Below are 22,885 nucleotides of genomic sequence, written 5' to 3' on the forward strand. Positions count from 1 at the left end.
CTTTCCAAACATACTTCACTCTTATAAAGTTTTTGCTAGCTGAAGCTGTTTTGCTTCTCTTGCTTGAGAAGGAAAAACAAACCAAGGCATATGCAAACAAAAGCTGTTCTGCTAACCAAGCCTGAACCCCTGCTCGAGTTGAGCAACCTCCCTCTTACAAGAAGTGTTGCCTCTGGGTGACACCATATGACCATTTGTCACCTGACTCAGCGACAAGCTGGAGCCCTGGCAAAAGGTGCTGAAGAAAACATGTACGCTCAGGGCTTAATTGTTTTTTATGACACTTTTAGAATTAGATCCTTATCTTTTAAAATATTTCCTTTCTATTTCTTCAGAGCTTACTGAGGATGAAAGCATTCTGGTCTAATGAGTACAGGGTCAGTTGTTTTCAAGCCACAGTTAAGAAGTAAAAGTGGGTAGAAATTGTCAGAGAAAAGACAACTTTTTTTTTTTCCTCATGACTGTTAAGTTTTGGGGTACACTTCATGTGGGAGATGCTGTACAGAGTGAGCATATATATTTTTTCTTATGTTTCTTTCTAACATTAAAAAAAAAAACCAATCGACATTGTATTTCATCTTTCTGGCTTTTTATTCTTGTTTCAGATTCAGTATGCTGTTTTCTAGCACATTGTTTCATTATTTCCTCTGTGTTCCTCTTGTTTTATCACTGGTTTCTCTCCAATCTCCCCCTGTGTTTTCAGTGCACAGATACCAGAATACCAAAGTTTTGCCATTTTGACCTTCTGAACTTTTCTGTATTTTTCTGGTTTCTCTTTTTTCTCACTCAGATCTCTCTCTCTAAGCTCTGGATTGATAAGTCTTGGCCCATTAATCCCAAGAGCCCACAATGATCAAATAAAATCCCAGCTCCCCCTTTTCTTCCTCTCCTGTTAGTCAGATCACTCTTGTCTTTGCTTCTCGGACGGAAAATCTGAGGCTTGGAGAAGCCTTTTTTTTTTTCATGAGCACAGCAGGCCATTACTAGAACTGAGAACTGAATGCAGGAGTTTGCCCCAGTCCTGCTCTGTAAATACAGCGCGTTTCCTATCTGTGCCCATCATTATCTGCATCTCTCTGTTGCTCTTCTCTGACTCTTCCTCATACTCAGACTCCATTCTGTCTGTAATCTCCGCACAGTGCATCTGGCTATCCCACTTATCCAGAACAGGCTGCTCTAGTATTACACGCCAAGTTGTCTTTGTGTCTGTCCTTACAGTTTTGTCCAGGTTGACATCAGCAGGCTCGGTCACTTCAACCCCTGTTATCCTGTTGTCCATGAGCAGCTGCAGGGCACTTGGCAATGTTCCTCAGCGAGTACGTCATCCTGCGTCCAAGCATCGCCACTTAGAGCAGCATTATTAATGGTGCGCTGTCCCTGTTCTGGCAGATCTTCACCCGCAGCACAGACTATGATCGGACGCTGATGAGTGCGGAGGCCAACCTGGCAGGCCTGTATCCCCCAGAGGGACAACAGATGTTCAACCCTAACATCTCCTGGCAGCCTATCCCTGTGCACACAGTGCCTGAGTCCGAGGAAAGGGTAAGTTAGTCTCAAGGATCGGTACTGACCACTCAAATAGTGTGTTATGCTGACTTCTCCAAAAGTCTTTGCTTCGGTCTCGATCCAGATTGTCTTGAACTTCTCCTGGGACCTACCTTGCAAAGGTTCTTCTGTTCTCAGCGTAAGACAAGAATTCAGGGGCTATGTTCACTCAACATGTTAGCTGCAACACCTCAGCAGACCACACACAATCTGGAGTATGTTAGAAGGCAGTACCTGAGGCTCTTTATAGATGCGTCCCGCTAGTCAGGGTTTCATTACAGTTGCGCGTGTTGACTGCAAATTCTGTACTTCAGTGTTCTCGGTGACCTAGCTGCTCTTGTTGTCTCTGCCCAGCTACTGAAGTTTCCTTTGACCCCCTGTCCACGGTATGAACAGCTACAGAATGAAACACGGCACTCAGCAGAATACATAAATAAGACCAAAGAGAATTGGGTAAGTGATTGTTTGCATGAGATAAGGTGGTCTTAGGCTTGTAGTTAAAGTATTATCACCTCTATATAATCAGAGCTCTGAGAAAAGGGTAAGAATACCTGTGTGTGTAATACAGTATGAAATCAGAAAATTGAAGGCCTTTCTCTTTTCTCGTACCTACAGCAATTCCTGCAGATGGTGGCAAATGAGACTGGGATCCGGGATGTCTCTCTTGAGTCTGTTTGGAGTGTGTATGACACACTGTTCTGTGAAGTAAGTTTGGCCGTTATCTTACAGCCACGGGAATTTGGTCTTTAGGACTCCCTGGATTTGGTAGAAAATTATTTTGCAAAATCCCATAAAGCAACTTTTCACCATTCCCACCCTACAGTTAGAAGTAATGTTCTAATTTCAGAATAATAAGTTCCTACTCACTAGAGGCGTGTGCCAAGAATTACCTACTTTTGCACTCTATAACCTCCCACTTTGTAGCTTAGATATATATCGTGCCAGAGCCAGAAAAAGTCCCACCTGCATAATAAATATCTCTTTTGAAAGTCACTAGAAAATGACTGCAATCTGAACTCCTTAGATCTCTGTGGACGAGTCTGAGTTAAGTAAGGTAGAAATGAGATCTCTGGAAACTGAAGGAGCGTTAACTTTAAGTTAGGAGCTTAAATTAGGACTATTCCTGGTTCTACCTCTCTGTAACTTTAGATCAATCACTTTTCTTTCTGTGCTTCTGTTAATGCCATCTCTAAAAGAAAATAATGCTCTTCTAGGTTAAGTGGGGTTCACCCACATCTGGTTTTTGACCTGTTATAAGGTCCTTTGCCAGAGAAAGACTCTGGAGACAGATATGACCCTTTTACTGCCTGGGGTGGGGCACCAAACTGTATTCATGTGGAGTTTTGTTGAAAACACATCTCATGAAGGCTTAAACAAAATCAAAAATCGGGTTAGCTGTGCTGTGATAATGCTAAAGTAAAGGTCATCTATCCAGGAGACTTACAGTTGTTGCACACAAGTTTGTGTACAACTATACAGTATGATGAAGTAAATTACAGAGCTCTTTCATGTCAGACTAGCTAATTGTGGAAGAAGCAGTAAAGCCAAGCATTTTGACACTGTGTCATGCTAATTCTATGGAGGTGCAAGGCTACTTAGCTTGCTGGCAGTGGTATACAGCGGTATGTACTATTTTGGGGATGTACAAGATAAATCTGCATGGAATTGCACTTCGCTATGTAAAGTAGTAGCTTGAGTTGCTGCAAGCTGAGAATATTCCAGTCATGAGCTGCATTGCACTATGTAAATTTGCCCTTTGTATCACAAACCGCATCTCCTGTCTTTTAACGATCACAGTGAAGCAACTTCTGTCGGTAATAAAAAATCCTTTGATCAGAGAGATCAAGAATTTCAGATCTCCTTCATTTTCAAGACTCACTTAATGAGCTTGCAGATTGGGCCCAGGTGGTCAGCTGACAACCACTATAATCCCCAAGAGCTTGGAGAATAGCTCAGTGTCCCAAAATGAAACCAGAACGTTTTGAGGGAGTTTTACCCTCAAAACTATACCCTCAGGCCGATCCTTCTCTTCAGCTGCTTCAGGCTTCCTCCTTTTTTCTCACTCTTACTAACAGTGCCCTGAAGAGAAGGATTGTTTTTCTCACCTGAGCCAGTAGATTCTTTCTACTATCTGAATGGAGAAAATAAAAAAGTCCAAGAAATAGCTGAACTTACAAGCTATTCTCTTTGTAAATTAATGAAAAAACTAAATATCTAAGTTGCTGATGGGAATTTCTCCAAACCACTCAGACAGAACGGGCCCTTAAGGATATTCAGCCTCATCTTCTGGCAGTTTAATGGGATGTGGCGTAGAAAATTGCTCCGAGTAATGCCAGGGAACCACAACTGCTGTTTGCCTGCCAGTATAACTAATCCTTTCTTGTAATGGGTTGGCTGCAAAGCAAATTCTTCTCTTGGTTCCCAGTTCTGTGTACTCTGGGTTTGAGTACTGGGCTTTGTCAGTGGTGCATCCCAGTATTACATCTGCAGAGCGCTTGCTAACTTTCTCCAATATCCTTCGGTGGCCCTCAGAGCCTCCGGTGAAATTGTGCTGCAGGTACACCAGAAACCTTGAGTTTGCATTCTCTCACTTATCTTTTTTTTTTTTTTTTTTGACTGCATGCCATCTGCAGGGCAGAATCAGCCACACGTAAAGTAAATGCCCTAAGATTATTGTATCGGTGTTACGACGTAACCCTGCACCCCAGTTGTGCTTTGACAGAAATGTAGCTCCTAGATTTTAATCTTTATGCTTCTCATTATCAGTTTCTGAAACAACATTAAAACCCATATATATTCTTTGTATGCAGCACAGCAGTGTGAGAACAGAAGCATAAATAGAAAAGGGGCATATTTAAAATAATACAGGAAATCAGTAGCAGCATGGGCAGGACTCCAGACACCGTGACTCCCATTCTCTGATTGATCTGCGATCCGTGCTACCTGCAGATGAGTATTCTGTTTCTCTTTCTAGCAAGCACACAAAATGGATTTGCCTGTATGGGCGACACCAGATGTCATGACTCAATTGAAGCAACTAAAAGACTTTGGTTTTGAATTTCTGTTTGGGATCCACAATCGGGTAGAAAAAGCTCGTCTGCAAGGTGGTGAGTGCACCGGGGAGGGAGCTTCATGCTGCTCTATCTAGTTTTTGCCTCTTACCAGCTGTTCCCTTTCCTCAGGGGTCCTGCTGGATCACATAAGGAAAAACCTAACCAAAGCAGCAAATGTTTCTGCCCACCAGAACCTGAAACTGCTTGCCTATTCAGCGGTAAGTCAGAGCTTGGGGGCTAGCTTTTATCCATCTCCTCCTCCTCACAGGGAATTGGGGCTTGCTGATAGTTTTAACCCTTTCTGGCTTCTCTACAGCCCATGCAGTGATCAGGACATGCATCTTTGCCTCTGGCTGGGTGGGATGTGCAGGATCTGGCATCGTTCCTGTGGGGCCCCTGAGGAACATTCCCAACCTGCGCTTTGTTCCTGTTAGCTCAGGCTTGTGGATGAGTCTGGCAGACTTTGGGGAGCCACTGCTGTATATGTTTGGTAGATGGGTTGATGCTACTCAGACGTGATGTTTCAGCAGTGTAAATGCAGAGTCATCCACCCTTTCCAGCAGCCTACTGACTGGAAAGTCAAGCATCTCTCCCAGACTGCTCCCTAGAGATTAATTCTTAAAGAACAATGCAGGATATATATGGCTGTCTTTGACTTCCTCCCCTTCTCTGGCACCATCACAGATCACCGTTCTAGCAGCACAGCTCCTCTCCTTTCTTCCAGATGGCAGTTACAAAGGTGACGTCCCCTCAGCACTGCCCTGTCCGTTATTGGTATGGTCTGAGCTGCCCTGCCACATCCATAAGGGTGACTGATTTGGTTTTTTTCCCTCTTTCTCAGCATGACACCACACTTGTGGCACTGCAGATGGCTCTAGATGTCTACAACAAGATTCAAGCACCATACGCCTCATGTCATTTATTTGAGCTGTACCAAGAGGATGATGGGTGAGGGCTGCAGTAAAGACGTCTGCTGTGATTTCACCTCAAGGGTTAGATACCTAGGCTAGGCTCCACCCTAGGGGGATGCAATCGTGCTCCTAGTGGCAGACTCTTAGGAGGAAAACTACCACCAGAATAAAGGAAAGGGTGTGCACACTGAGGTTTTGGGAAGGGATGACTTTAGCTGGAGGAAAAAAAAAAAAAAGCATCTGGCTGTGTTTTGTTTTCAGTAACTTCTCTGTGGAGATGTTTTTCCGCAACGAGAGTGGGAAGGAACCTTTCCCACTGACAATCCCTGGCTGTCAGCATAAATGCCCACTGCAGAGATTCTTGGAACTCACAGATCCTGTTGTTCCTCAGGACTGGGAGCAAGAATGTCAGGTAGCAAGCAGCATGCACGACACAGGTGAGCCCAGGCTGGACCAGAGCATGGCAGAAGGGGAAAGCTTGGACGATACCATGTTGACCGCTTGTTTTCTCCCTTGCAGAACTGTTTGTAGGTCTGGCTGTGTGTGGATCCATTCTCCTTCTCCTTATAATCCTCCTGTTGACTGTACTCTTTCGCATACAGTCTCAGCCCCCCGGCTACCGGCATGTTTCCAATGAGGGAGAAGAGCAGGCCTGACAGTTGCTTCAACTCCTTCCCAGGCAGTAGGAGGGAGCAGTGTTGCCCCCAAGGATGATTGGGCACCTTCAGTTACTGAGCATTCTTCTGCTTTGACCATTGCCTCCCAGAACGAAGCTGGACTTGATTTTTGGATGCTTTCTAAAGGTGACGTCCCAGAGAGAGAGGACTGAGCTACTCTAATGGAAATTACACCTTAATTCTGAAGCCAGTATACTGTGTGGTGCCCCCAGTCCTCATACAGCTTACCTAATCTGGGATTCCCAACATGGCCAGTTGGAGCTGGTCAAGAGTTTTCCTCCTTTCAGTAATTGTAAATGTTACCACTCACCGTGACTGTGGCAGAGGGGCTTGGGCCTCCAGCAGCTGCCACATCCAGTGCAGTCAGGAGTTGCATCTCTCTTCAGGGTCAACCTGCTTTGAGTGCTTTTCTCTCAAGCCATTGGGCTGATGATGGTGGGAAGGCTGGGCTTGGAGCAGTGGGCCTAGCTCACCAACAATGCACCGAGACTCATCTACTGTCCATGCAGAGGGAACTGCTGCAGATGATGGCAGAAAAGTGTTTCTTGAGGCTGCTGCTAAGCAACTAGTTGCTGCTGGCAACTAGTCTTTTTTTCCCTCCTTACATTTTGGTTCAAGAGAGAACTGGCCTGGAATCAGGACTAGATTGAAAACCCGGCAGTAGTTTCTAGGATTCAGCTCAGAGTAGGTTACATATGATCCAAAGAAGCTCCAAGAGCTTCATCAGAGAGATGAATTCCTGTGACCGTAGCAAACCCGCACCCAATTCCTTATGCAAGGTTGGCTCTAGAAAGGGGAGTCCCCATAGAGAAGAAACTTGGGCCCTGTCTGAAGATTCAGCCTTTGAATTTGACTTCCCCACCTCTGAACTTCAAGTACCTATTACAGGGAATATCCAGTACTACAGGCAGTCCAGGTTTCAGCTACAAGCCCAAGGAATATGCTTTACTAGCAGAATGTTTTTATGCTGTAATTAAAGAGATGTAGCAGAGCTGTTTACCTGAGAGTAGATTAAATGCCAAGTTCTGTAGTTTTTGTTCCTATCTTCCCTACTGGATGGACAACAAACAAACAAAAAACCCCTATTAAGGATCAGAGTTTGCAGATGACTGTGGATCCCTTTATTTGCCACGCTTTGGCATTTTGTCCAAAGTGTGATTCTTCCTCCAGGCTGGCCTCTCTGTGCGCACTGCAGCTGCCGCAGGGAACATCATGCCAAGTGCTCACCACCTGCATTGTAGCTTTTGGCAGAAAATGAGAGACTGCAGCAGGCACCAGAAGCACAGGCTCTTCACATGGTGATGCTGCACATTCACTTCCCACTTTTACTTCCCTTTCTGGTGCAGTTCCCTTCCCCTCTTGGCGGCAGAAGCCAGTTCTTAGGTTACAGACATTTCCTTTTCTTCCCCTATGGAGTACCGTGGGGACTTTTCCCTACACCATAATCGGCATCTGCCAGCATGGGAACTCTAAATCAGCAGAAGCAGCTTGCTGTTCTCAGCATCTCCCTCACCTTTTTGTCCTCTGAAGAGATAATCTAGGTCTCCTGCACAGCAAGACAGTCATAAAGAAAAAGCTACTGCCTGTGAGAACAGGCACAAGAAAGAGGCAATAGTGCATTTAAGAGGACCAGACCTGTTATTTTTAAAGGCAGCAAATTTTGCACACACAGAGGAAAGGTTTCTATGATGATTTAGACATTTTGACTGTGAATTACTTTCTGTAATTGTTCCAATACATTTCCTTTTCATTATTAAAATCAAATTCACACTGAACTCTACTCCTCTTCTTCTCTAAGAGTTCACAGGGCTAGCACCAGCGTGCTCAGTGCTGGAAAACAGGCAGAGCTTACTGCAGTATACCCCCTCCCACAGTAAATCCCTGATTTACAATCCCACTTATAGCAGAGTGAGAACTGAGATAAACTATTTTTGACTGCAGTGACCATGCATAGATACAGCTTATAATGCAACCTGTCCAACTTGGAAGGGTCCATTATAGACGCAGTACTATGACTGGTATTTCCACCACTGTTCTAGGTCTCTTAGCCCTCCTGCAGAAAGGTCAGTAACTTCTTCCCCCCTACAAAAGCAGTGCAGCAGAATTTCAGTTTAGTACAAAACTTTATTAGTATCAATACTGCGAAACTATAAAAGTGAACATAGAGAATCTGAGCAGGCCTGGAGCCTGTCCCATCCATCAACCTCTGGGACAGCAGCAAGGCCCCAGGCAACCTTGTAAACAAACTAGAAAAAGCAAAACTTTTCAGTTTAACAGCAGTCTTGAGATTTGGCTCTGAGCAGGGGTGTTTGGAAGAAATTCCTCATTTCTGCTTTACAACACTTTTATCCAACACTGAAGCACATAGGCATGGGTGAAAAAAATTACCTAATCAGTGGCAAGAAAAAGCCTAGAGCTCTGAAAACAGAAACTACAGAATCAGTAGGTTCCCAGCTCCATACTGCCTTTGCATCCCATGAGGCAGGTAAAGAGCTCTGGCATCATCATATTCTTCGTGGTCTAGTTAAATAGCTGCAAGCACAGAACAGACTAAGCCTGAGGTCTTGACAGACACACGTTTTCCAAGAAGCTTGCGTATGGGAGGGGTTGGTGTTCCCTAGGCTACCCAAGCTATCCATCGCCTCACCCCTGTGAACGTTCTACCTTTTCAGGACACTAACCTTGTTAGCAAAGGGTTTCTCGGCTCAGTTTGACTAGAAAGAACAGGCTGAGGACCCTCCACAGCAGACTACAGGAGATGGTAACCTCTGAGAAGTGATGACAAGCAGATGCGGCAGGCAGGCTGGAAGCAGTAACTTCAGCAGGATCTGAGAACATCTTTGAAGTTTTCCTAGTGCCTCGGAAAATGGGTGGTAACTCCACTTGGAGGAGGAACTGAGTACTGACACAACTTTCTAGAAGGGGAAGCAAAAGGAATCAGTGAAGCAAGATCAGATCCAGGGAGGAAGGACAAAGTAGAAGTCTAATGCCCTGCACGGCTTATACTGCCCATTGCCAACAATTAATTTGTACCCTGTGATCCAGAAAGGATCAAAATACTAAATCAGTTCTCTAGATCCTTCCCTTTACGCTTCCTTCCCTGTGATTTAGAATCGTCGGTTTTTGTTCTTGTCTCCTCCAGCTCCCAAGACAGTAACTTAGCTTTGAGTTTGCTTGTCCCGGGGTTTGCCTGCCTTTGCCCTCCGCGTCTGGATAAACTCCAGCTTCCAATCCCCTGTTCTGTCATGGCTTTCAAAAGATGTTCTTGCTTCTTGGCCACCATCTCCTCCCGGCTCCAGATCAGAATATTAAAGCCTGAGAGGGAAAATTAAACACTGTGCATCAGAAACTCTACATCAAATATAATACCTTAGGCTACGTCACTTAAATGCCAGAAATTCAAAACGCTTTGTCTGTTCTAAGATATTTCCAAGGTACAGAGGATGCAGAGATATTTATTGCAGACGCTACCTCCACACAGCCATGGAAATTTGATCTAATTAAAAGACTTAAGTAATTCCTAATCTCATCTGTCACAGGTCTAAAACCTAAATCTCTAGCTAGCTCCCTTAATCCCATACAGCCTGCGAAAAACTGAGTAATCTTGGCTCTGCAGCCTAGGAAATGAGATAAATTAAACAAAGGGAGAGGGTACAGCCTAGTAGGAAAAGGCTTTCCCCCCTGGCCCCATCGTTTTCTGCTACTGTTACATGGCCCACAGATGGCAGCAGCTCCCTGCTGCGGGGAGGCCTCTCACTCCTCTGGACTTCATGCTCTCAGGAATGTTACACAGGAGATGACTAGCAACCCATTTTCCAACTGCAAAGCTAGAAGACTGAAAAGAAGGTCTTGATCTCTTTTACAGGTGTAGGAAATTATAGAGGACTACTAGCAAGTGGGATTTGGGAAATCCTCACTCACAACTTGCTTTAGTCTGGAGAAACAAGCCTGCCCTTTTCTGGGACTGGAACCACCCGTGCTTAGTGCCCCAGGTTCTCTTTACTTACCCATGCCAGAAGCCAGCGTGTCTCCCATAGGGTTAAATTTATTGAGCTGAAAATGGAAACACAATCAGAGCCTGTAAGAGCATCACTGCTTATATAACAGAGTCATAAGAGCACCACAGCTTATGTTACAGCAACAAACCATCTGGAAAACCCAGTGTTCCCTAAAGAGTATCACAGAAAACCCACAGATGACCATGGACCAGCCCTGCTCGAGTCAGCAGCTTTAGCCAGCAGCCATACCCCAACAAGAGCGTGAGTCTGTCACAAGTAGAGAGGATACTCCTATTGTTCTAGTCCCTAACTCATATCTCTTGGCTGCTGTTCAACACACAGCGGTCCTTTTAGCTGCAGTGCTCAACTCACCGAGATGATACCAGAAGCATTTGGATCATGGAGTTGACAAACCATCTCCCCAGTGTTTCCATCGAATACATCAACAGTTCGTAGCTCATTCACCGTGTACCCTGGGAACTTCGGGTCTGGGTAGCGACCTGCTACAATGAGGTCATAGCGAGGATGCCATGTTGCCTAGTCATAGAGCAGAGTGATGGGGAGTTAAAAGAAAGGGACAGAGCTCATACTGGCACACACCAGAAAACCAGCAGTGTGAGCAACCGTTTGTGCATCCCACCCACAGCCTGAGGAACATGGGTATCCTCAGAACAGTGCTCTGCTGGGAGGTGCAGCAGTGCGAACATCCACCCACCAATGCAGTATCCCGACCAGAAATCAGACCATTTCTGATGTACAGCTGGCTGCTAGCACCAAGCGTGATATTCCTCTCAGACTGCACTGGCTTAACTCACCTTAATAGGTGTGAGGTGCTGAAACTGCCGATGTGGATGTGGGATCAGATGCTGTGGCTTGGTCCAGTCTGAAGATGAGTAAACCCTGATTTCACTGCGCTGGTCTGTGCTCAGGAGCTTGGCACCATCTGTTGGGCTGAAGTAAGCTAGGAGAGGGGGACAATAAGGCAAACAAAAGATCACAATGCTGTGATTGACAAGAAACATAAAAGTCACATTTCTCCGATTGGAAACCCATTGCTCTTTCTTTAATAGGGACGTGAATATGGCCATGTGTCCCAACAGACGAGACTTTACCTGTCTCAAACAAACTCAAGGCTCTTGCAATCAATAAGCTGAAACCTACAGCACTGGGTTACATAGGAAGAATCATTATTCTCATTTTAGAATCACAGAAAGAGACATTGCAAAGAAAGCAACTTGCTCATTCAAATGGAAAGTTAGTGGAAAAGCTGGAGACAGACACCTGCAGTTTGGATTTCCATGAACTGGTAAAACTGCACCCAAGAAACAGAGGTTTGAGTCCCATGCTCTGCTTTTGTCAAAGGAACTGCCCCAAAAAATTCAGCTTTCTAATCTCAGCCACTGCTGATGCTTCCACACTCACCTCTCAAGGCACAGTGCCACAGTTTGTATGGCAAGCCTACGGCTGTGCTGCAGCTGCCCTATCCACCTCCCTGCCTCTGGCCACATGTTCCCAATGCCTTCCTTGCTTTAACACTAGCTACTGTGCAACTTCAAATCTGAGCGAAAGCTAACATTGGCACAAAAATAAAAGCTGAGCTGAATGGACTCTCTGCACACATCTATGCAATGAAATCCTTATCTCAACTCACCTGCATTGACAGGTTTGTCGTGAGGAAGCAGATGAAGAAAATTCATTTTGTTTTTGATGTTTCTGAGGTCCCAGATTTTGACTGTCTGATCCACAGACGCTGTGGCCAACAACCACTCACATCGGGAGTTAAACTCCACATGAGTCACTTTCTTCCTGTGCAATTTCAGCTTCCAAATCTGCAGCAGAGGAAACAAAATCACACAGAAAAAAATAATCAAGGTCTGGAGTAAAGAAATGGAATAATAATCTACTAATGCAGAGTAAAGAGGTCACACATTTACGCAGCAACAAAACTTCTAAAATACACCAAGAGTTTATCCACTGGAAACAAGAAAGGAGAAGAATGACCTTGGGAACTATTTAATTCTAGGAGAACTCTGATCCACCAATTTATTACAGCTATGAGAAAGGAAAACACAGTCCCTGGTTCATGGAGGGAAGTATTAGTGCCACTACACAAAGCAAGATCACATCTGGAATGCTTTATGCAGTGCCAGTCTTCCACCTGCAGAAAGATTAAAACAAACTGGAACAGGTACAGAAAATGCGCTGCCGAGATAATAATAAGGAAGGGCCTGCTTTGTGGGAGAAGACCAAAAGAGCTTGCTCTGTTTATCTTAGTAAAAAAGGTGAAAGGAGATGCAATTGGCTTCTAGAATACATCAGCAAAGAAACATGAGGGTAGGAGAAATATTTCAATTAGCAAGAACAAATGGATATAAACTCGCCATGAATAAATTCGTATCCGAAGCCGGAAGATTATTTCTAATCAAAAGGGTGAAGCTGGCCCATCCTCCCTACAATAATGGCTATCTCCTAAGTGCAGAAGAGACTGTCACATTCTTTCAGGAGAAAAAAAGGAAAGGAAGCAACTAACCTTGAATAAGCACAAATCATTTGGAGCACTCCTGACTGCCCGCTAATTTACACAGCTGCCTCTAGCCACAGCTCATTGGGTGGCAAACTCTTACAGATGCTACCCTTACAGGCAGGAGAAACGGTAATTCCGGTGTGACGGTACAGCAGGCTTTTAAAGCAGGGCCCACTCCAACTATTCTCTTTAATATGTTTCTGTACTACTTCAGACTCGAAGGTGCTGTCTGCCTCTGCCTGCCCTCTCGTGTCTAATGGCAGTAGTGCAATTTCTATCCCAACATTCGCTGAATTACTGTTGTGTACCTGCTCCAAGGTCGTGGAAGGATATACATCAAAGCAGTATCTCCTAAATGACTCTCATCAGTGCACTAAGTTTCTGGAATTGTGAAGGTCGTTGGCAGAGAGCGCTCACATCTTCAGGTTACCCTATAATTACTCTGGCCAGTAGCAAATACTCTTAAGGAAGGGGTAGCACACGACACAGTCCCTGTTTGGGAATTGTTACCATTACACTCAACAATGTGAAAATGTCTAATGAATGGCAGAGGTGGAGGACCTCTCACCACCTAGACAATGGGTGGACTCATCTCCTGAGCTGCAAGGTACTTGCTCCTCTTTTCAGGGTCCCTGTAGTGTAGGAAAGCACATAAGCCATGAAGCTTCCCGTAGAGGAGACACTGCATGGAGCCATACAAACCTCTTCACCAGAAGTGCTGAGCAGGACCACGTTGCCCACATTATCACCTGTCACCACTGCACGGCAGCTTGCAGAAACATCAACACTGCAGTACCAGCAACTAGAGGGAAAGACACAAAATCAGTGCTGCCTCCCACAGGCAAGTGAAGGCAGTGGAGCTCTGGTTCACATCTCATCCCTGACAAGGGAGACTGCAACAGACTGTAACTGCAATCTCCTGCCTGATGGTGTGGGCCTGAGTATCAGGAAGGGGGGCGGCTTATCAACAATGCTCCCTGTGGTGACTGAATATGAAATAACTTCCTAGTCATTTGTGAAGTGCTCTTTAGATGGAGTGTGACACATTGGGACAGTGGAACATAATAGAGGCTGAAAAGCCACTTGGTGCCTGCACATGGACACACCTTGGGAAAGATCAGAACACCCTTGTGACATTGACAAATATACAGAAACAGCTTTAAAATGACATTTTCCACAAATCACAGAAGCAGCAGTAAAGAAAAGACAAGCTTTGGACTGGAAAGTTGCACATCAAACTATCTCAACTTCATGCTCCAGGAAACAAAACTGAATAGAGATTTATCTGATAAAGACGTATGTCTTAACTCCAGCTCTGCTGGGAGGGGAAGGGCAGCAAGAATAAAGCCGGGGACCTTTGGGAACTTGTTGGGAAAGCTTCACTTGCAAAGATAAATTAATCTAGAATTCAAGGTCATGGAAATTAGCATGGTGAGCCTGAAGCCTCCAGAAGAGCAGCAGGGTAAACTCAATAACCTGAAACTCAGATTGTGCAGGAATGTTTTGTGGCTTTCCTATGCTACCTGAGCTGCTACAGACAAAACACAGAGAACACTGATGACAATGAAGAGTCGGAAGTTACCCTGCTCTTCTCACCTCACACTTTATGAAGTGAAAAGCTGTCAGTATCTGCAAGACAGGAGATGGCGTCACCAGAAAGCAACACCAGAAGATGCAGGCAGCACACTCAGCTACTGTAAAAGCATTAAGTGCCCTGTGGCTGCCTAGCTTGTCACCCACCCTGCAGTGCTAGGGTCACGAGCAGGAGCCTGTCTCCAAGCTCCCTCACAAGACCAATTCATACCAAGAGTCTCCTAACACTGGCAAAGATGAAGATGTTAGAGAGCACAAGAAACAGAGCAGCATTAACCCCAAGGAACACAGAATCAACCTTGCGCTGCTCCCTTCTCACCAAACATTATGGTACTCATGGCCACAGTCCGGGGCACGGGAGATCACCTGCACCGCTCTGCCCTCAAGGTCCTGCAGACTTAGGGTGCCATCCCCTGATGCCACATAAAGCTTCACTGCCTCATAAGGACTGAACTTGATGTCTCCGACAGAATCTCCTGGCCCTTTCTGGAATACACACAAAGCCAAGAGGCATCAAGGTTAGAGGAGAAGATAAAAATCTTAATACAACGCTCATCTGGAACACACTGCCGGTTTCCCTAGGTACAACGCACTGTTTTCTGACGGGGCACATACGTAACAACTCTTTTTTTCCAATCTGTTTCCAATCTGAGCACAATTCGGAGCCTGTAAGTTCAACCCCACCACTTTGGGCTGCAAACCTCATTAGCAGCATTGCTTCTTCTGCTATGGGGTAGGACTAATCTGCAGTGAACCACCTAGCTCAGACCAGGCTTAGGAGATCACAAGCAAAACTAGCACCATTCCATGCAGAAACCACATAAAATCTCATGACAGCCCTGCACCAAGCTTTTCTTACAGAGACTTCATTCACCAGTTCCCTACAGGCTGCTTCCAGTGCTGTATCTGGTCTTTCTCAAGGTACCAGCAGGCAGGATGAGAGCGGTGCAAGGAGAAATCCTATTGCTAACCCCATGCATGATACAGGAATCTTATGTTCTATGTTATGTTATACTGTTGTTATGTTGTTTTGTTATGTTGTTTCCCCCAGTCTATCTACTGAGGAAGTATGGAAACCCGACCCAAAGAGAGAAAAGAAGGATGCTAGCTAGGAGTCCCCAAACTCTTCAATACTCAAGTGCACTCCATTTGCTGCTCACAGAACAACTACTTAATAAAGTCTCACTGTAAATACTAGATTTCAAGAAGCCAATGAAGATAAAAAAAGGCCTGCCCATAGAGCTTGCCTGTCCTCACAGCAGTAGAAGGAGGATGGCATGCCCTTTCAAATCCAGGCATCATTGCTGTGACAAGCATCCCACTGGGATAGGAGATCCTCATGTCCCAGGACCCAGTCTATCCCTCCTTGCTCACCTGGCCAGTCATCCCAGCACTACTTGGGTTCACCTTCTGCCCTATTACAAGGTTGCAACTGGAACAGCCAATTTGGAAACCAACCATGAAAGTTGCCACCCGGAAAGAATCAGGTGGGGAAAAGTAAAGAGGAGGCTAACACAAATTCCCTCACTTACCTGTAAGTACTGAACTGAAGTAACTAATTGAAGAGCTCAGACTTCCTCACGAGTCCACAGAAAAAGCAACAGTCTAAGAGGGTGATTCTAAGCGCAGGCAGGCAGAGTAGCCTCTAGCAATTCATGTCCTCTTTTCTCTCATTACTGAAGGAGCCCAGACTCTTAATTTTGGTATTTTAGATCAGCATCAAAAGTTAGGTGGGGTGAATTGGGGTGATCCTTATGACACGCACCACTTGAAGTCAGTGGTGTTTGTGGAGAAGCACTGAGGGGACTATAAATTGTCCCGTAAAACCCATCTGACAACAAGCAGCACTGCTAACAGGTGAAGAGATTAGAAGGTCCCCAGGGCACAGAGCTATTGGAGGTTTAAGAACAGACAACTAAGGAAATCCACTGGCACCCCCATGCTCTCCCATGTACAACAGGAAGTAAGCAGCATCAAAGAGTCCCTCCCCTTCACGAAGAAAAGCTCTCTCCTACCCACCACCCCGTTTCAGGGAAAAATAAGAAGGGAGAGTGAGCCTCCCTGGAAGAGAGAGGATCCCTGAAATTTAAAGGATAAAGGACATGTAAGTGGAGAAGAGGAAGCCCAGCTCCCACATATTAGAGACAAACATCTCTCTCTCTCTCTCTCTCTGTAGCGGTCCTGCCAGCAGGACACAGAGGCCCAAAGCATTGCTGTATTTCTTACTCCCAGTCCTCGGTGCTGGTGAAGACCCGGACAGTATTGCCATTAAAATCCTGCAGGGTGGTAGTGCCGGCAACTGACGAAGTGTACAGCTGACTAGGGTTAAAAGGGTTAAACTTCATTCCTGTGATGGCCCCTCCAGCTCCCATCTACAAGGAAGGGGATGAACAAAAGAAAAATCCACTGAGTGATGGGGAAGGAGAAAAGTGTGTTCTGTAACTTGCATTCACTGCTATGTCCTTAACAGCAACAGTGAAACACACCACAGCCCTTCAAGGAGGCAAAGACAACCATGTCTTCCCACATGATGGCTGTCTAGACAGCTGCCCTCCTGGAGGACAAAACTGCAACTCCTTCAGTCCCCAGGCAATGTATTCCCTGGCTGGCTGGCACCACGCTATTTACAAAAAGAAAAAGATGACCCTGGAATTTCTGGAGGATAGACCTCCTCCCAGTGTATATCTATGTTAATTTAGAAAGGGGACAAAAGTTAGAGTCTTTGAGCCCCTGTCGGAATGGGAATGGCTGAATACAGCAACGAGGGGGCATGCCAGCTATATAAACCATTCATTCTACCTTAGTTTCTCACTTTAGATAAAGGGACTTTAGTTTCTCCCCACTCAAAGATGTTTCCTCATCTGACACAGAATAAAAGGTGAGCAGAGAAAGATCAAGACCTAAAACAGACAAACCCTCTCTGCTTACTTGTTTCTGGCATCCCTTTAAGATAACTGTTTTGCTAGTTGCTGAATTATTTTCCCACTGAGCACACACCAAGTACTGCTTCACTATGAATTTAATCAACACGCCTCGGTTCTCCCCAGTGCTAGAACAGTCAGGGACTTAGGAACAGACATGCTGTTGCATCTCAGTCCTGCCCCATAGCTCGCTACTCTGCAACCTGAGACCCTTATGTGCTTCTCACAACAGAGCTCAGTTTTGATCTGCGGTATTTGGTGGTACTCCAATTTTCCCTCCCACCCATTCCACACACCCAGAGGCTTACCCCTTTTATGAAGCAGGTCTTAGTAAGTACTTCATAGTCCCAAAGGATGATGTCTCCACCTTTGGAACCAACAGCTACAGTACTGGGGTGTGTTGGATGCCACTCCAGGCATGTCACTCTCCTGTCAAAGGGACTTGCTGTTCGAAAGAGGCGGTATGAGGCGAGAGAACGCAGAAAGGGCAGCTGCAGACACTGTTAAAAAGATAAAGAGAATTATGACTTTTGCAGGGATCCAGGAGATTCTCTGAATGAGGAGTGCTAACAATTTCTAATTGCCATCAGTGTTAGTACATTCATACAAAATTCTAAGCCTCTCTGTAGAATGAAGAGAACATGCTGTCCCCAAGGGAAACAGCCTGTGACCACACAAATCCACATCAGCCACAGCACTCAGAAAGCAACAGAGAACTGAGAGATACCATACGTTAAATGATGTACAGGGAGTTAAGCCTCGCGGGCTGAGGAATAATAAAATAAATAAAAGGCAGGATAATTAACATTAACAAGGAAGGCGAACATGCCTCCACACCAGTAAAAGGCACTTACGACTATCTATGTCTTTACTGAGCATCCCAAAATGTTACACATCATCCAGAGATAAAATATTACGGTCCTCCATCCAAATTGCCTGCAGCTCAACTATACAGCATAAGAGTGAACAAAACACTTGAAATAGTGAATGAGAAACCATGACATGGTTTTGTTATGGTATTGTTATTCAGCTGAGGAACAGGTACTGCTTGGATGAGCTTGGCGATTTCTTTAGCATTTGGATACTTAAAACAGATAAATCATATGGAAGATAAAGCTAGCCCAGGTGCTTCCCACCCAAGGATGTTACAGAAGTTAATTTTCAAATGGAAGAAGGAGTATGGCTCTGAAAACAGTAAAACATTATGGACTTGATGGAATATGTCTGTGAAGAGGAAAAAACAACACTAAACCTGACATGATTAGCAAAGTAGAGCGGATACAAAAATAGTATGACAAAACAGTCAGATCACTGTGCAAAAGTAGCACTGTGCAATAACTCAAATGGTAGAGTGGGTAAGTTTAAATGTGATTCAAGGAAGCACAGAATTAACAGAGATATAAAATGTAGAGTGACAGGGCCAGGTCAACCGAAGGGAAAGCCATCTCAGCTCTTGCATTTTACAGGATTAAGAAACATAAGAGTGCGCCAGACTTGGAGCCACAAACTGTGTATGTGAGGAACTTTTAAGCCCCTTTAAAGTTTCCCTGTGTGTGTTCAAGATGTTTTTATGTAGGGAGCTGAGATGTCCAACAGGTCATGAAGGAGAAACTCCTCACCTGCCTGAGCTGTGCCCGAATGGAGCCTCCCAGCATGTTCTGGTAGACATAATGAACAATGCTGCACTGCCGCTCCAGCTGATGGAAAAGGACTTTGTTGTTTCTCACCATCGACCCACCTCCACTCCAACCTGCCAGAGAGGAAAAGAGTAAAACTTACTGAGAGACACCACCTGTCATGCTCATTCAATAAAAAACGCGGGAAAACATCTGCATTTGCTGCTAAATCCATTAAAAGCTTCAGCCACAAGAGAAAAGTCTCTAAATTATTCTTACATCTCCAAGGTACAGCAGCCTCTGCAATTATGGAGTCCAGTGCTTCCCATAGCCTGCCAGAGCTTTGTGTACGCTTCCTCTTGTTAAACTTTCCTTCTCCTTGCCAAAGATTTATCAAAAAGACAACAGGAGAGGACTAAAGCAAAGCCACAGGTGGTGCATCTCTTGGACAGTACACAACCTGAATGGTTCATACCCAAAATACAATGAAGCTATCCAAAGCCTCAACAACTTGGAAATATGCCATGGGAGGCGGTAAGCCCCTGGGTACAGCAAAGGGAAGGTCAGACGTGTGACCAGCAGAAACGTTAACACCTGAAAATTCCCCAAGCATAGCAACGTGAGTTCCCACACAGTTCCTGAAATGCCTGCCTGTGAATCAGAATTTTCGATCTGCTTGTGCTGTAGCCTGTTCAGTCTGCCTACAGCACTGCGAGTTTTGTTTTTGATAATAGACTTGCTGACGCCTCATCGCCTGAAAACCTTTCTGTTCGGGGTGATTTTTGCTGAGAGTACAGCATGCTTCTACATTTTGTTCATGTTCCAAGTTTTTATCTTCAGGGACCTTTACATAAAAACCGGATCTGTTCAGTCCCGTGTCCGTGATCTAATCATCCCCACGGCAATGGTCTGTAACACTCCAGGGGATCTAGACGTCAGATGGAAAAGCAGCATTTCTTAAGAAACAAAAATGCTATTTTCATTTAGCATTATTATAAAAAAAACAGAAGACCAAAAACATAGGGATCGTTCTATATGATTAGAACCTAAACCAAATCTTTCTTTAATGCAACACTGGAGCCTAGAAATGCATGGGTGTGAAACTGAACTTCTTTGTTCACATGCCAACATAGTCCCAACACTTGTCACACCTGTTGAAATACGTAAAAAAGTATTTATATTCTAATTCCTTTTTTTCACAGAAGAATTAGCATCCACAGTTCCTTCTTCAGAGGTAACGGAAATGGAGGCATTTTTTCCAAAATCCGTTTTGTTACAAAGGAAAATTTATTAAGAAACAAACTTTAGGCCTTTTTAGAATCTGCTGGAAGAAACCCTTTAAAAAGGTGTTTCAATTGCAAGAAACTGAACCTGTCCCATATGGCTCAGGAGAAAAAAAATATTTTTCCAAAACATATAAAAATCAAAACTGGAACACAAAATGGAAAAGCTCAAATACAAAGGTCTTCATCTTTTTTAAAAAAGGGTTAAGGGAAAATTATGATTGGCTTCATTTGTCCAAAGTACTAGCCTACAGCCAGTTCCCTCTGAATCTTACAGGAACTGCAGATGCCGACCAAATCTGAAAATTGAAGTTACAATGAAAATCATGTAGCTAAATTAACTACAGAAGATGCTTTAACTGTCCACAATTATACACAGAACTCCTTTCAAACAGAGTATTTTGCCTCCACGTCCGCTGTTCACACTGCCAGCTGCTCCAAGTTTGGAGTTATACACCAGACAATGGAAATGTACAAAATCGTAGAACTCCTGTATGGAAAACTGTGACTGTTGAAAAACACTTCAGTAATTTCTGGATTCTTAAAGCCAAAATTGTACAGAAAGTGTGTAGTATTTCCACACAAGGCAGTAACTAGTGCTCTCCTAAACAAACAATGGAATTAAAGGTTTTATCTGAGAAAAGGAGGCTCAGGTGAGACCTTATCACTCTCTACAACTACCTAAAAGGAGGCTATAGCGAGGTGAGGGTCAGTCTCTTTCCAGGTAACAAGCAATAGGACAAGAGGAAATGGCCTCAAGTTGCGCCAGAGGAGGTTTAAATTGGATATTAGGAAAAATTTCTTCACCGAAAGGGTTGTCAAGCATTGGAACAGGCAGCCCAGGGAAGTGGTTGAGTCACCATCCCTGGAGGTATTTAAAAGACATGTAAAAGTGGTGCTTAGGGACATGGTTTAGTGGTGGACTTGGTAATGTTAGGTTAACGGTTGGACTCGATGATCTTAAGGGTCTTTTCCAACCTAAATTATTCTATGATTCTATGAAAACAGTCCTTACTGTAGCTGAAGCCTACACAACTTTCTTGATAATGCAAACCATTATCCTTTCCAGTATCTTAGAACTTAGGAAACCTCTCCTCATTATATCAAAAATCTTTAAGAGATTTTTTTTTTTAAGTTACATACTAAAGGAAAAAAATGCACATGAGGAGAACTGATTAGTGGAAATTCTGTCCAGTCTAATCTGAACATAGAGGTAAAAGGTATTCCTACTTACTGCAGCAAAAGATAGAATACGCAAAGAATCGGGAAATACCAGTTTAGACTGCATGCTGTAGGATACCAACCTTACGACTATGAAACTGCATTAAGAATTGCATGGGAGAAAAAACAATGTATTACCAAGCTCGGTCTGTCTTACAATAAAGCAGACATCTGGTAATTCAGGAATTCCACAAAACTTAACCACCCTCAAATGAGCTGTGACAGCACCTCCAGTGAGCAGGCTTCTACAAAGGGGTATGGAGCCTCAAAAATGAAACACGCATACATGTTCGTGCACACACACTCACTAGGCAGGTAACTGGAGGATGTACTACCCCAATGCATGTCTGTGTATCACTTAAATATATAACCCATCTGAACACTCATGTCTGAACACGCGTCTTGGCATTCTCCCTCTTCAACTAGTCAATGCCTGTCATTTAGGGTAAATCTGGTTGGGAGAAACAGTAAGGATCTGAGGAAATGTTACCGATTTTCTCTGGGGGCTTGGATGTTTTTCTCACAAACAACCTCTTTGCTTGTGGCTCATTCCCTAGTTCCTCGTAGTCCGGTTTCCTCTTCCCAGCTGATTTTGCCTCTTCCGGCCAATGCTCATGTGCCCTCTCGTGCTTCTTGTCCTTTGGCTGGTTCACTGGAGCCATTCTGTCTGACCACAAAAAGCAAACAAAGCATGGAAGGTAAGACTGTCATACACTTTTAACTAGAAGACAGAGAGGAAAACTGGAATGAAACATATCCTAGTGGTCTGAAAGTAGTGATTATACCTGTACCCTCTTTCATCAGCATGACACTAGCTTTTTGTTGTGCTCTGCTGGAGAGGGGAACAGGTTCAATAAACTCTTCTTTGTTCACGTATGAAAATGAACGTATCCTGAAGCATTAGAATATGTTTTGACAGATGTGCTTCTACCGAACTTTTAAGCTTAAAACCCACAGATCTGCATAAAGTACATCTGTGAAACCACATAATACCCTAACTGTTTCTCTAGTAGCTCACACTGAGCTCTTTAGATTCAGCTAAGAAAAAGGTCAGAGCTTTTATGACGATGGCCAGGGCCGACTGGTCTTCCACCATATATACTCAGAAGATACTTCCTATTTAACAGCCCCTGTTCGTCACAACCACCACCTGATATTTGATTGGGCTCCTACACTGGCTGGCAACCACACTTGAACTGCTCTTCTGACCAGTGGTGGGACGCAGCGACGCGTGTCTCCTGTTATGACGACCAAAACACCACCCAGCCCCCCGAGGAACGGCACGGGCCTCCCACAGCCTTCCTCGTAGCTGGCGGGCGATGCGTCACACGCTGTTTGCAGGAGCAGATTCCCTCCAGAAGATCCTCCCCAAAGAGCCTCGTACAGGCTGCCCCCATGCTAGCGCTAACTTATTTATAATTCGTGAATGGCTGTCACGGCTATCTGCCCGTGTTAAATATAGCTCGGCAGGCACCGCGCAAGCTACCCTAAATAGCGCCCACACCGCGCCTCAGGGCCTCACCCGGCCCCGCGGGGCCACCCC

At 44.7% G+C, this 22,885-nt stretch overlaps 2 protein-coding genes across 2 annotated transcripts; one reads left to right on the plus strand and one right to left on the minus strand.

Moving 5' to 3' along the window:
- Positions 1-573: 573 nt before the first annotated feature.
- On the plus strand, positions 574-7,961 carry ACP2 (acid phosphatase 2, lysosomal). Its single transcript, XM_009277509.2, has 8 exons — positions 574-1,542; positions 1,900-1,998; positions 2,161-2,250; positions 4,520-4,652; positions 4,728-4,816; positions 5,440-5,546; positions 5,771-5,946; positions 6,029-7,961. The coding sequence occupies exons 1-8, from the start codon at positions 1,426-1,428 to the stop codon at positions 6,163-6,165; spliced, it is 948 nt and encodes a 315-aa protein (XP_009275784.2). The 5' UTR covers positions 574-1,425; the 3' UTR covers positions 6,166-7,961.
- A 340-nt stretch (positions 7,962-8,301) lies between these two features.
- Positions 8,302-22,010, minus strand: DDB2 (damage specific DNA binding protein 2). Its single transcript, XM_019471614.1, has 10 exons — positions 21,833-22,010; positions 18,842-18,972; positions 17,531-17,722; positions 14,621-14,787; positions 13,411-13,510; positions 11,836-12,013; positions 11,000-11,145; positions 10,557-10,721; positions 10,194-10,239; positions 8,302-9,501 (listed from the first exon to the last, which is right to left on the minus strand). Exons 1-10 carry the CDS (start codon positions 22,002-22,004, stop codon positions 9,251-9,253), a joined length of 1,548 nt encoding a protein of 515 aa, XP_019327159.1. The 5' UTR covers positions 22,005-22,010; the 3' UTR covers positions 8,302-9,250.
- Positions 22,011-22,885: the final 875 nt, after the last annotated feature.

The sequence above is a fragment of the Aptenodytes forsteri genome, unplaced genomic scaffold, assembly GCF_000699145.1.
Source record: "Aptenodytes forsteri isolate BGI_AS27 unplaced genomic scaffold, ASM69914v1 Scaffold146, whole genome shotgun sequence".
Taxonomy (NCBI): domain Eukaryota; kingdom Metazoa; phylum Chordata; class Aves; order Sphenisciformes; family Spheniscidae; genus Aptenodytes; species Aptenodytes forsteri.

What these genes read in the sequence shown, in the direction of transcription:
- DDB2 (XM_019471614.1), bottom strand. Translation starts at nt 22,004, where the DNA reads ATGGCTCCAGTGAACCAGCCAAAGGACAAGAAGCACGAGAGGGCACAT. An exon ending in TTCGGGCACAGCTCAGGCAG is followed by an intron (nt 17,723 to 18,841) that starts GTGAGGAGTTTC and finishes TCTTTTTAACAG; the next exon opens with TGTCTGCAGCTGCCCTTTCT. An exon ending in AGACCTGCTTCATAAAAGGG is followed by an intron (nt 14,788 to 17,530) that starts GTAAGCCTCTGG and finishes TGTGTATTCCAG; the next exon opens with AAAGGGCCAGGAGATTCTGT.
- ACP2 (XM_009277509.2), top strand. Translation starts at nt 1,426, where the DNA reads ATGAGTGCGGAGGCCAACCTGGCAGGCCTGTATCCCCCAGAGGGACAA. An exon ending in ATAAGACCAAAGAGAATTGG is followed by an intron (nt 1,999 to 2,160) that starts GTAAGTGATTGT and finishes TCGTACCTACAG; the next exon opens with CAATTCCTGCAGATGGTGGC. An exon ending in AAAAGCTCGTCTGCAAGGTG is followed by an intron (nt 4,653 to 4,727) that starts GTGAGTGCACCG and finishes CCCTTTCCTCAG; the next exon opens with GGGTCCTGCTGGATCACATA.